The sequence below is a fragment of the Dasypus novemcinctus genome, chromosome 20, assembly GCF_030445035.2.
Source record: "Dasypus novemcinctus isolate mDasNov1 chromosome 20, mDasNov1.1.hap2, whole genome shotgun sequence".
NCBI classification, from domain to species: Eukaryota; Metazoa; Chordata; class Mammalia; order Cingulata; family Dasypodidae; genus Dasypus; species Dasypus novemcinctus.
In genome coordinates this window covers 30,269,998-30,284,214 of record NC_080692.1, presented here as the reverse complement: position 1 = coordinate 30,284,214, position 14,217 = coordinate 30,269,998, and the positions used below count along the sequence as shown (strand labels likewise).

The window sequence follows — 14,217 nt, the reverse complement described above, 5'->3', positions numbered from 1 at the left end:
AATAAATAAAAATTAAAAAAAAAATTCACCAAAAAAGAGACAACATGAATAAGATTTAAGCACAAAGTTATACATAGAAAATCTAAGAAACACAGTGAGATCTAAATTACAGTGTCATTTATATGACTTTAAAATAGATAAACACACTAAAACCATATTATATATCTGTGAAGGATATATACAAATTGCATTAGAGTATTAGACAATGTGTTGCTTTTAGGAAAATGGGGAGAGGTAATATTTTAATATGCTATATGGACATTAATACATATTATTTTATATTAGTTTATTGACATAGGGAGAAATTCTTTGCAATGTATTTAATAAAAACAAAGAAAAATTAATTACTAGAATATACATAAAACTCCTACCAATTAATAAGAAAATGTCTGACAATGCTCTAGAGAAAGTTAAAAAGCTAATGAATGAACAGTGCACAGGAGAGGAAATACATATGATTAATAAACATAATAAAATTTGCTCAATCCTGTTAGAAATTCAGGAAATATAAATCAAATGTGGTACAATTTTTACTTCATAAAAATTTTTATTCTGGTAATGTCAAATAACAGATGCTCTCATGCCATTTGTTTGTGAAAATATAAATTGGTCTCCAAGGAGCTTTTTAATGGTATTTTTTATAAAGAAAAATGTACATACCCAATAATCCAGAGAGTATACATGTTGTGTTAACTGCAGAGAAGTAGTCGTACATTAGAATATCAATGAACAAAGATACTGAATAAAACAGGAAATAAATCTGAAAATTTGCCCATCAAGAAAGGTATAGGTAGCACCGTAAAACAGCTAAAAATAATGAAATAAATATATTTATATAAACATTAGTATAGCTCAAAAATAAATTGTTAAGGGAGAAAAACAATTTATTGAATGATAAATATACTACCATTTTAAAAATAAAAGAGAATAGAAAATAGACCTATATTTTCTACGGATACGTGGAAGATTACATACAAGAGGGGAAAAAATGCAAGGTTGGTGGTGAGGTCAAAGGGGGCCTCACTTTATTTGTCATGTTTTAATTATTTTATAGAACAGTGTATTCCCATATTACTTGTGTATGTACTTATAAGTACAATCTGTCAAAATATCAATGATAGATGATCACAGGGATGAATAGTTAATATACTCTTACTTTTTTAGTAAGCATTATAAAATATTCATAGAAAATTCACCAAACCTAAGGTGAATCCTTTTATCTAGGAAAAGGATCTTAAAGCATCATAAAAAAATATTGTGAGGATTAAATGAATTAAAATATGTGAAAAGCATTTGTATAGCGAATGGAACATAGCAATAATTCAATGAATAATAACTTCTTTTATTGACTTGTGCTCAAAATATAAGTTCATTTGCCAAAAAGTTGAATTTGACTTTTTTCTATATGAAATAGTTTATTGTTCATAATGTGTTTTGTCTTCTAGGAATACATTCAGAGGTAGATGCACGTTCTCAGACTTCTGAAAATGCTAACTCTTACACTGAGACTCTGACGACATCATTTCTTGAAACTTGGCTTTGGAAACTTGTCACAACTGAGTGAGTTTTTTTATTGTTTTCCTGTACTTAATTATTTTTTTCTTTTTACCTGAAAAACTGAGGAAAAATATCCATAAATACTTCTCAGCCTTAACAAAATAAATGTGCCCCAAAGTAAGAAGCTTAAAAGAGCATGTTGAAAACTCTTCAGAGCCTCTGATAGGCTTCTACTAAGTCCTCTCTTTTCATCCTTTTAAATTCTCCTTCTTTCATTTTTACTTACTTCTTTTCCTTATTCTGTTACTTTTTATTGTATATTTTTATTAGAATCTGATATTGTGGGAAGAAAAGTTGTATGGGAGATCATGAAACTGTTTTCTCTTATATGAATGGTAAACATAATAATCACAAAATACATATGGCTGTAAGGGAGAAAGGAGAGAGGAAACAAAATGTGAAGTTAGCAAGAAGAGGCAAAGAATGGAAGAAATAATGAAAAAGAGGTAGAAAAGGGAGGAGAGAGGTTGGGGAAAATGAGTTTCTAAGTAGGGACTGTAATAAATTCAAATATATGATATTTTAAAATTGTACGGCAGGGCTTATACTTCTAAAGTTGTCAGTAAAGTTGGATAAATGTGGCAAAACAAGTTTATGAGTAAATTAATCACTAATGCATGTATCCCAAGTAAATTAATGTCATTAGTTCATGTATCCCACCTATTCCAACATTTTTAAATACTTTGCTTCTAAGATCCATCAAAGCGTCTATCAATAATTAAAAAAAGAGAAATATACACAGAAAAAAAGTATCTCTCTCAGTATTTTATAAGTAAGTGAGAGATCAATCCCTATGTCAAGTATTTCAACAATTTGTAATTTGGTAAAGATTATAAGGAAAGATAGATGATCAATAGAATTTAGAGTAAAAAGATACCTCAGAATTAAGAGACAAAATAGAGTCTAAGGAAAGTATAAATGAATAGAGGCTAGTACACCAAACACAGGGCTTGCCTTTGAGCTTCTTTAAAGATAAGGCATAACAAGAAACTAAAGAGAGGAAAAATGGGATTTATTTAAAAAAGAATTCTCCTTTTGTAGTTTAGCTGAGTGTTGACTAGTTCAAGAGAGGGATGCAAAGCTTTGAGTAAATGAATGATCCAGTTATTTCTTATGTGGTGACTGATCCTTTCTCCAGTGTTGTCTCAATCTTCTCCCTTAGCTCCACAGGTGTAGCCAAAATTCCTCTTACTGCTCCTGATACCATTGCACAGTGGAATGCCAATGGATTCTGCATTAACGATGAAGCTGGATTTGGCATCTCCGAAAACACCTCCCTCAATGTTTTTAAGCCCTTCTTTGTAGATCTTACTCTACCCTTTTCAGTTGTTCAAGGAGAAACATTCACTCTGACGGCCAATGTCTTCAACTCTATGAAAAGATGTATTCAGGTACTACCTTGAGTCTTTTTAGTAAATAGACATTTTTTTGTCAATAAATTGAACTTTGGGGGTACTTTATGTTTCCTAAATTTGTTTTGAAGAAATTTTATCAATCAGGATTCTCTAGAGAAACTAAACCAATAGGATATTGATTAGATCACTAAGTAGGTAGGTAGGTAGGTAAGTAAATAGATAATAGATGATAGATAGGTAGGTAGGTAGGTAGATAGATAGATAGATGGTATAAAGATATTTATTTTGAGTAATTAGCTCACGATTGTGGGGGCTAGCATATCCACAGTTTGAAGGGCAGGCTGGCAATCTGAAAACTCACTCAGAAGTTGACGTTGCAGTCTTGAGTCCAAAATTTGTAAACTGGCTTCTGGAAACCCAGGCAGAATTTTATGCTGCAGTCTTGAAGCAGAATTTCGTCCTCTGGGAAAGCTCATATTTTGCTCTTAAGGCCTTCAACTGATTAGATAATATCCATCCATGTTATGAAGGGTAATCTCCTTTACTTAGTCAACTAATTGTAGATATTAACCATACTTTACAAAATACTCTCACAGCAACATTTAGATTAGTGTTTAACTAAACAACTGGGTACTATAGCCTAGCCAAGTTGACACAATGAGACTAACCATCACAGATATTGTCGAGCTTTACACAGTCATGCCGTGGGGACTTTAGAAATATAAATTAGTATATCTGGATGGATGGATGACCAAAAGAGAACTGAAGACAAACTCGGAGGCATAAATTATCTTTTCCGTTTGTGTGTGTGGTGTGAGGAGGAATGATTGGATGAAGAGCTATCTAGCGCCTTCAATTCTTCAACATATCCAAGAACTTAGTGGAAGGATTTGTTAAATAATCAAGCTGAATGTTATTAAATTAAGTTTTAAATCTGCTTACATTTCCCCTTGAAATTAGCTGAAGATGTGTAGAATATATAAATGACTTCTTAGTGGTTTCATGGGCTCTTGACCATTGGGCAATAACTGTGGAAAAGCAGCAATTTCTTAGAAGAAAAGCACAGACTTTTCCCTCTGGGTTAAGATCTTGGTTTTTACACTTCCTGGCACTACTGCTTTGAACAAGGTACTTAATCTTTCTAAACCTCAGTTTACCAGTGTGTAAAATGATGTTACTCTACATATTTGGCTGGATTCTTAAGAGCATTGAATAAAGTAATGTCAATGATGAGCCTTTCATAACATATTGCAAACACAGGCATTTGGATTATTTTCCCTTCTCTGTAGTCTTCAACTAAATGAAAAATTTTAGTAATATCTATAATGAAAGTATGGCCTTTTGCTATCTTATTGCTCACCTTTTATTTCAGTATGGTTTCAGCATGGTATGATGCTCAAACCCAACCCTTTATTGACATCCAATTATTTTATCAACCTAAGTAAAAAGCAATTACAGATTTACATAACCAAAATGTCAAGTAAGATACTTGACCTATTAACATATTCTTGATTTAACTGAAACAGTTTATTGAAAAAAACCAGGTGTGTAAAAATCTATTAAGTTAACTGGGATTCAGCATTCAAGTAGCTAGTTTTTAGGGAAAAAATAATTTCTCACATTAAAGGAAGTTTTGTTCATTTGCTTCCTTGCTTGCTAATAAAAATTTTATTTCTAAGCCTGAGATGAATGCACTGTTCTAGATATTTTATATATGCTACCTGCTATAACAGACATAACAACTGTGAGCAAGAGAAAATAATGGGGGAAGTGGATTTGGCTCAACTGATAAGAGCATCCTCCTAACATATGGGAGGTCCAGGGTTCAAACCCAGGGCCTCCTGACTGGCGTGGTGAGCTGGCCCACATGCAGTACTGATGCGTGCAAGGAGTGCCATGCCACACAGGGGTGTTCCTTGCATAGCGTAGCCCCACATGCAAGGAGTGCACCCCATAAGGAGAGCTGCCCCATGCAAAAAAAGTGCAGCCTGCCCAGAGTGGCAGCTGCATACATGGAGAGCTGATGCAGCAAGATGATGCAACAACAACAAAAAGAGACACAGATCCCTGGAGCTGCTGACAAGAATGCAAGCAGACATAGAAGACCATACAGCAAATGGACACAGAGAGCGGACAATGGGGGAAGGAGGGCTTGGGGAGAGAAATAAAATAATATTTTATTTTATATAAATAATAAATATTTATTATTTATTAATAAATAAATAATAAGTCTTTTAAAAAAAGAGACAATAATGGCCCTAATTTACAGATAAGTGAAAGGAAACTGAGGCTCACAGTATGATAACTTGATCTACCCAGATTGATCAAAACATCTGCTTATTTTGTGATACTTTTCTAAAGTAGTATATTATTCTATGTGACTTAACTATTGTTTTTGTTTTTTTTCCAAAATAATAAGTCATGGGTCAATAAGTGCCAAAGGTCAGATTATAGTAATTATGTAGCAGAACTTTGAAGGTTTCTCCATGGCTGATAAGCTATTTTTCCCATGGTAGGAAATATGGAAGGTGAAGAATTCCTTTAGAACCTCTGGGACATGCCTGGCTATATTATGTAAATGTATGGAAAGAACTGAATCTTCTCTTTTTCTCTTTTTGTATCTGGATCTCACAGATTAGTAATTATCTGGAAGCATCTAGCACCTTCCAAGCCACACTTCTCTCAACTGGTGATGAAAATCATTGTATATGTGCCAATGAGAAAAAATCCGATGCTTGGCTGGTTACCCTGCAAACAGTGGGTAAGATTGTCAATTACTATGTATTTTTACATTCCTTTTAAATCTTCCTCAGAGTTTATGTTAGTCTATTTCTCTTTTACAGCTAATTCACACATTGCTGAGTACCACCTCACCTGTCCCTTCTTCTATTCGGACTATAGTCTTCTCTTTTACAACTCAGGTCTACTCTGTCTTCAGACAGGGGTCAGAGTTGGAATCAAATGCTAGCTTTAAGAGCTCTCATACTGTCCATGTCAAGTTCTTATCTCTCTTCTGTAAAATGTTTAATTTATAATTAAACTTAGAGCCTAGAATGATCTCTACGTCCTTGAATTACTTTCAGTAGAAGGAACCACTGAAACCCTGACATTTGTATTTCCTGCCATTCAAGGTACAGTCAATCTCACTATCAGTACTGAAACCCTGCAGAATAATAACTGTGGGAGTGGGTCACCCATGGCCTCGGATACTGCCTGGAGGGATACACTGATTAAGCCGTTGCTGGTAGAGGTATGGCCTCAAAATAAAACTTATCAGCCTTGAAAATCTGTCTGTACTTCAAAATGCCATTTCATAGCTGACAGAAATAGGAACAAGCCATCTATCCAAAGAGACAGTACTATAATTTCATTCAAATTGGCAGACCAGGAAAAGAAATTTAGTCTCCCCCTACAGAGAACCTTTGTAGTCAAAGGTAAAACATTCTTGAAAGAGAGAGTTGGAATTTTGTAGCTTGAAGGATATTTGAGAAAATCCTTGCCTTTAAATTTAGAAACACTCAACTTATTCTATTATAGCATGCAAAATCCAACTTATTCTATTATAACATGCAAAATCCATTAGTTCTTTCTGCATTAATTCAGGTTTAAGAGTTCATGTACTCATTATCTGGCATAGAATTTTATAGCTGATTTGTTCTTTTCAAATATTATCATTAACTTATGAATATTCTTATTTACTTGATGTATGAAATTGATGACATCTTCCCTCTTTTCTTCTTCCAATGATTAGCCCGAAGGCACTGAAAGGGAGATAACACAGGGCTCCCTTATTTGCACACATGGTAAGTAGACACTTTTACCTGGTCTTGCTAATATGACACTATTGAATGAAACTTCTGTCTCTGTTTTGGAATTAATTGCTTTATTATTGATCTTTAGCAGCATGCTGCTATGAAAGATTAAACTACTTTCAAGTTTAAATATGCCATGAGCAAAATCAAAAGAACTTCCTCTTATTCCCTTCTCCCCAGTTTGGAAATACAAGTACACTGGACTTTCATTCAACTCTTATCTTACCCCTTAGTTCCTCTTCATTCAAGTCTTGATTTCTTCATTTAAAAATTTACTGTGATTACAAATATTCTGTCAAAAGACCCTAGTCAAAGTAGAACTGTTTCTATCTGCTTAAAACATTCATTTCAATGGGGCTTTTTCTTGTCATCCATCTCTGAGACAGATTCTTCCAAATCTTTCTTCTGAATAGCACACTTCAGAGGCCCACCCCTATCCAGGGCACTGACCCGTATCCATTGCCTACAAATATTTCTATTCCCAAAACTGCAACAACTAGATTGCCTTATATATAGCACCTGGCCACAACTTGATTTTTCTGTTATCTAAATTACTTTGCAATTACTCCATCTGTAGTATTTTTTTTTTTTCATTCTAGAATTCCTTAGGCCCCTACAGTTGGAGAGGCCAGAGAGCTCATTTCATTTTCAATATATTATTACCTTAAGGAGCACACTCAGGTGTGGAGTTATTTCAATACTATGTGGAAATTATACTGACCTTGAATTCAAAACACCAGGGTCCAGAGTCTGTGTTCCATTACTGTTTGTGATCTTTTGTGATCTTCCAATTCCCTTATTTAATTCTGGCTTGAGCATTCTTTTCTACGTGGGGGGCGGGGGCTGGAATAGAGGAGATATATCTGACCTATTCATCCACTAAGTTATTTTGTGAAAATTCAATTAGATAATATGTGTGAAAGTATACAGGACATTTTAATGTGATCTCCAAAGTCAAAGTTTTGTCATGTGTTCTATTTTAATTGAATGTGAAATTTTTACATTAAGTCTGATTAATTTTTATCATAGGAATCCCTCAGCCCTTTTTTCCCCTGATTATTTTAAAAGTAGGAATGATTAATAAGAAGATATTAAGTGTTTTATCGATAGGGAGGATAAATTACAATCACAGTCAGAATCCTGGTCTTTACGATAAATGAGAGTTCTGAATTAATAAATTCTCTTTACTATTTCTTAGACTCTACAGTGTCTCAACTAGTAGAACTAACTTTACCAGAAAATACTGTGAAAGATTCAGCTAGAGTTTATTGGTCTGTCCTTGGTAAGTCTGCAATATAATGCAATATTGGGGAGTTATACAGACTGGGAGGAAAAAGAAAAGTTTTACTTTTATCTGCTTGGTCCTACTTGTTGGTTTTGTCATTTGTTTGGGGTTCCATTTCTATCCTTAGACTTTGAAGACTGAGGTTTGTGTATTGACCTAACCAGTAAAATACACTAAGAAAACTGCAGATTATGAAATCATATTATCTCATAGTCTGTAACAAATGTTCCTTCATGGTGTGGTGTGATGATAGAGGGGTATTGTATGGGAATTCTGCACATGTGCATGATTGTTTTGTAAGTTCACAACTTCTGCCATAGAAATATATTTTTAAAATAATAGGGTGGGTTAGGGGAAAAAACCAAATGCAGGATATGAACTATAGTTAGTAGTAAGATTTTGATGCTATTCTTTCCTAATTTGTAACAAATGTCTCACAACAATGCAAGGAGTTAGTGGTAAGATGATGTGTGGGACCCCTGAATGATGTGATGCATGTATGCCTTGTAAGTTCACAACTTTTACTATATACTTATTGTTTATGTGTGTCTATGTATAAATGACGTAAAAATAATATTAATAATAGTGTGGGTAGGGGGAAAATAGGCCAAATGTAAGATACTTTGGTTAGTAGTAATATTTTGAGGATATCCTTTAATCATTAGTTAAAAATGTTTCACGACAATGTAAGATACTGGTGATAGGGTGAGGTATGAGAGCCCTGTATGATGTTATGTGTGTTTGTTTTATAAGTTCACAACTATTCCTATACACTTATTGTTTATATATGTTTACATATGAGTGATATACTTCAATAAATTAAAAAAAGAAAAGGAAAAAAAGAGAATATAAGTATCGGAACCAAATTTCTGGCTCTTTCTTTTCTCAAATACCATTTTAACTCTCTCATAAAAATTAAGTTCCAGTGTTAGCCCTCCTGGGTTGTGTCTCATTCCAGACTAGCCTGTAAAGAAAAGTTCTGACCTTTTTTCACACTCCAGTGATTTTGAGAGCGTGCATTCTAAGCCAGTTAACTGTCGAATGTCACTCTTTTTTGCACAGGAATTGGAATAGTCAGGGAGGCACAAACAACACTACCCAAAGATCATTGTTCTGTGGGTCAATGACCAGAGCAACGTAAAGCTTTTTACTCCTAACTTGCAGGCCCTATAAAGCCAGAACCTCAGTAGTCCTGCTCAAAACTGAAAAAACTAAAAATTAACCAAGAGCAACTACAGAACACTTTCTTCATTGATTCTCTTTTGAGATGTTCTGTCCAAAGACAAAAAAAGAACTTCCAGAAGTTTTAACATTGATATAAAAGCAGTGATCACCAAACGTTCTGACGGGAAGGAGAGAGAATAGGTATAACACGGGGCATTTTGTGGACCTTGGAATTGTTCTGCAAAACATTGCAATGCAGATATAGGCCGTTATACAGTTTGTCAAAACCTATAAAATTGTACGGTGTGAAGTGAAAACCACAATGTAAACTATAGACCACAGTTAGTAGCAATACTTCAATATGTGTTCATCAGTTGTAACAAATGTAGCACACTAAGGAAAGATGTTAATGGGGAAAAGTGTGGGACGGGGAAGGAATGGGATCTATGGGCATCCCCTATATTTTTAATATAACTTTTCTGTAATCTAAAACTTCTTTAAAAATAAAATTTTAAAAATGTTAAAAAAAGAGAACACTTTCTAACACAGAAAGGGCCATAGAATATATCTGCTAAAATTAAAGACAATATTTACCTATCCTTGTTCCCCTGTTGCAAACTAGAAAACTGCTTTCTTGGTCCACTTAATATTTTAAAGTATTTCCTGCCTGATTTACTTCTATCTTTAAAAAAAGAAAAAATCCTGGACTGTTTAGCCCTTTCCCTCTCCCTACCACCTATGGGCAACCCAGGGTAAAATTTTATGATAGAAATATAATGAATTCAGGGGAAGAGATTCTACACTCTGTGATGTCACAGTAAAGCCTGTTTGTTGCAGTAGGCAGAGTGTGGGCCAGGCAAAGCTCATGGGGAAAAGAAACAAAAACATTTCATATCAAGAACAAGTCCCAAGATCAAAACTAAAGAACACCTGAGTTTACCTGAACTTTTGATTTTAAGCAAATCAGTCCCATCCATACATCACCAAAATGATGTCCTACAAGGCATTTTCAGGACAATCATTGGAAGGTGTTCTTATTTTTTGTGATCTTATTTCCAATTTCCATCCAGATGGTAGAAGTTCCTTACAGTAGCTAAGTATAGGGCATAAGACAACTAGCTCTACAAGCAGATCGTCTAGTTTTGAATCCCAGATTCACCACTTCCAGTATTGCTTCGGTCAAATTGTCCTCTGCCTCCTTTCCTCATCCTTAAGTGGAGGTAATAATAGTACTTATTGCATATGGTTGTTATAAAAATTAAACAAATTAAGATGCTTGGAACAATTCCAGTTGCATACTAAGTGCTATATGAGTGTTAGCCATTGGTAGAGAGTGTGTAGGGAAGTGACAATCTGTCCAGACAATCTGAAGTCTAGTCTGTGATCTATTCCTGATTCGCTCTGCATTTTTCAGTTTTTACATCTATAAGATAGAAATAATAATAGTGCCAATGTACATTACTGCTATAAGGATTGAATGAATTAATATAAATCAAGTGCTTAGAACAATATCTGGTACAATGTAAATGTTTCAGAAATGTTTATTTGGGATCCTCTCAAACTGATGATTGAGCTTTATCTTGAGAATTGTACAATAATTTTGATTCCTATAAACTTTTTTAGCTCTTCTGCTCTTGGCTGCTTTGAGTACCACATCTCTACCTTAGTTCAGGAAACAAAGTAATTCTATGGTCTGGGCCCAATAAGTAGGAGAGGGAGGAAGATTCAGATAATATAGACAAAAAGTAATTATTTTGAATATCTGTAACATAGAGTTCTTAAACACAATTTAATATTATTAATACTTACCAATTTTGATAAATTACATCATATCGACTTGATTGACTTTTTAGGAGACCTTCTCGGTTCTACCATGCAAAACTCACAGAACCTTCTCCGAAGGTCTTTTAGTCGTGGAGAGCAGAATTTGGTACTAATCACTCCCACTATTCACCTCTTCGACTATCTGACTCAGACTCAACAAATGACAGAAGAAATAAAATCCAAGGGTATTGGATTCCTGTCCACAGGTAGAACTTTTAAAAGTCCTTCTTTTATCTCAAGTAAATCCCTGAATTCCACCTGGTTTGTTTATTATTAAGTACATGAATTTCTTTTTTTTGTATGTATATATTCACTTATAACTAATACAAATATTCAGTTTATACAGTTTTTATGCTAGATTAGTATGTTAAGTTTTAAAATAGGTCCTTTCCTGTTCTAGGATATCAAATGCAATTGCCCTATAAACGCTCAGATGGATCTTACAGTATCTATGGACGTCCCAATCAACAAGGAAACACATGGTTTGAATTGCTTTATAAGTTTTATCAAGAGTTATTAGAGGTTTCTAAACATTTCTTTCTTTTACAGGTGAAATTTTGACAATTTCATAAAAGCTATGGGCATTCTCTCCTAAACCTTTATATACAAGGCTCCACAGGCATATACACAGAGATGTGCTTTAATAGGATCTTTGCACTGTCAGATTAAAGATTCATGATGTATGGCTTTGGCTCTATGCCCCTCTTTTACTTAGGAAAAATGCATGTTCAGTAAACAAATCATAAGGGGGGAAAGCAACTCAATTGGGCAGTATGAGTTCTGTGACACTCCAATTATTATGCAAGCAAATTATTCCATTTGAAACATAAATATTATCCCAATGCAACCCCAAAGGTAACTTCAATAGCACTTATACTCATTGGTGATATAACGCTGTGCAGTTATGAATACTCTTGATGACATATTTAAGCAGAATGGACTTCCTATCAATAGTGAAATAAGTACTAAAATCAAATTAAATTAAGCATAGATTGTGTTATTACTTAAAGCCTGAAAGACTAGGTGATCAGTTAGATGCAAGTTAAATTTTAAAAATTATTCTTTATGTTCTTATCATTTATTTATAAACACATATTTATTCCTGAGAATAATAAGCCTTTGAGATACAAAAGGACAAATGCTAATTATGATCATTCTTACTGTATCCTCATAATAACCCAACAAGGTAGCTAGCACTGTATACCAGTTTCATAGATTAAAAAAACAGAGACACAGAGACGTTAAGTAATTTGTCCAAGATCATGCTGCAAATTATGGGGCAGAGATTTTATCCACTATATGATTTTGCTTCTTGATAACACATGATCTTTGATCTTAGAAAGTTCAGAGTATAGTAAGGAAAGACAAGTAAGTAAAATATTATAGCATAAATTGATAGAAGACGTAGTAAAAATAAGCACATGACACTATCGAGCAGATAGGAAGGACCACTTTTCCAGAAACATTTGGTATAGTTAGGGGTTTTTTGACCTTTCTAATGGCAGTATAGTGGTGTTTCATCATGGTTTTAATTTAAACTTCTGTGATGACTAATAAGCTGGAGCATGTTGTTATATGCTCATTAGCCACTTGGATACCTTCTGTGGTAACTTCTGTGTTCAAATCTTTTGCCCATTATTTGAGTTATTTTCTTATTATTGAGTTATAGGATTTTAAATATATATATATTCTGAGTAGAGGTCAAAAGAACATATGATTGTCCCAAGACACAAGATTTAAAGACCATTCCCTCTGCTTCTCAGCATTTACTATACATGTTCATGCTTTGTTGCATTTTCCCAGGATCACTGCATTTGTTTACAAGTCATTTGCACAAGCTAAACGCTACATTTATATTGGTGACGAAGTCCAGTCCCAAACCCTTGTTTGGCTCTTAAATATTCAGAAATCAGATGGCTGCTTCCCATATCTGGGCACTGTCTTCAACAGCACTTTGAAGGTACTTAAATTTACCTTACAATTTCCTGTCCTTTCATCATGAACATTTAATAAACACCAAAGTACCAGGGTAAAATTTAGTAGAAATCATTGAAGTGGCATTCCTACCATAATAAATCAATTCTCTTGAAACACCCACAAAGCCTTTCTTCTTAACATATGGAACATTTTCTTTCTTTCAGTCAGATCGAAACCCCTACAGTTCAGATTTCCTAACATCAGTTTGGTGACGGTAGTGGTGGTGGTTATGGGAAAGAGTAGGGGACAGTGGCAGGAGTATTAGTAAAATTATATGAATGAACCAGAATAATTACTAATATTTTAAAGATTTAGCATTTAAGAAATTCTGTTAAAATTGTTTGATTATTAGAATTCAATTTTTTTAGCTTTTACTTGTTAATATCCCCAAGGTAAGTATTTATGAATGAATTTGCCAATTAGTTCTCAGTTTCTCTAATCTCACTTTTTCTTCCTAATTGTTATGGTAATGCTCATTAATTGAAAGTAGCTTGGAGACTTAATATAAAGAATGAACCAAAATATCATTCCTATGTCAACTACTCAGAGATAACTACCATTAAATTTTTGACATTTTTTTGTTCAGTCTTTTTTCCTGATATATAAGCATGCTTTTCTATAACTGGGATTATCCTCTACTACTGAGTTATTAGTATGCTTTTTATGAAATCCTAACATTATTTATAATGACCTTGCCATGCATTACATTAAAATGTTTAAAAACAATCTTAAAAGTCTTGTAATACTCCATCATATGGATCAACCATACATGTTTATTACTCTTTTGTTGAACTTACAGTAATGTTTTATAAACTCAAAGAAATATTGTTTAAGCATTCTTACATATAAATATTTGTTCCAAGATCAATATTGACTTAGGACAGATATATCAAAAAGTGGACTCTTTCTAAGATTCTGAAAAATGTCACTACATTGTTTTCTAGTAAAATTGTGCCAATTTTTACTGTCACCATATATAGACTATCTGACACATAGAATTATCGTTAGCATTGAGTAATACAAATAAGTACTGAAAACAAAAATCTTCACAAATGTAGGAGCAAAAATATAGTGCTTCACTTCTATTTTTGTTTATAGGACACGAGGTGTTCTGAAGATAAATATTTTTCAGGTGTTGACTTTCAATTTCTATTTTCTCCCTTTTAATTTCCTTTTATCTTTTGGGGTTAGTTTGAATTCATTAATAGTTAATATTATTGATCTGCTAGAATGTATTTCAGTA

General features: G+C 33.6%; 1 protein-coding gene across 2 annotated transcripts in view; it reads left to right on the top strand.

The window, feature by feature from the left end:
• LOC101424489 (ovostatin-like) overlaps positions 1–14,217 on the top strand; it is a 62,592-nt gene that overhangs the window by 30,332 nt on the left and 18,043 nt on the right. Inside the window, exons 18-26 of one of the 2 annotated variants that reach the window (XM_058282760.1) lie at positions 1,446–1,560; positions 2,720–2,948; positions 5,547–5,673; positions 6,044–6,162; positions 6,664–6,715; positions 7,923–8,006; positions 11,027–11,203; positions 11,398–11,479; positions 12,801–12,957. In XM_058282760.1, the coding sequence (XP_058138743.1) occupies positions 1,446–1,560; positions 2,720–2,948; positions 5,547–5,673; positions 6,044–6,162; positions 6,664–6,715; positions 7,923–8,006; positions 11,027–11,203; positions 11,398–11,479; positions 12,801–12,957 (1,142 nt within the window). The remainder of the gene's footprint in view (positions 1–1,445; positions 1,561–2,719; positions 2,949–5,546; positions 5,674–6,043; positions 6,163–6,663; positions 6,716–7,922; positions 8,007–11,026; positions 11,204–11,397; positions 11,480–12,800; positions 12,958–14,217) is intronic. The other variant, XM_058282762.2, reaches the window with a different exon arrangement.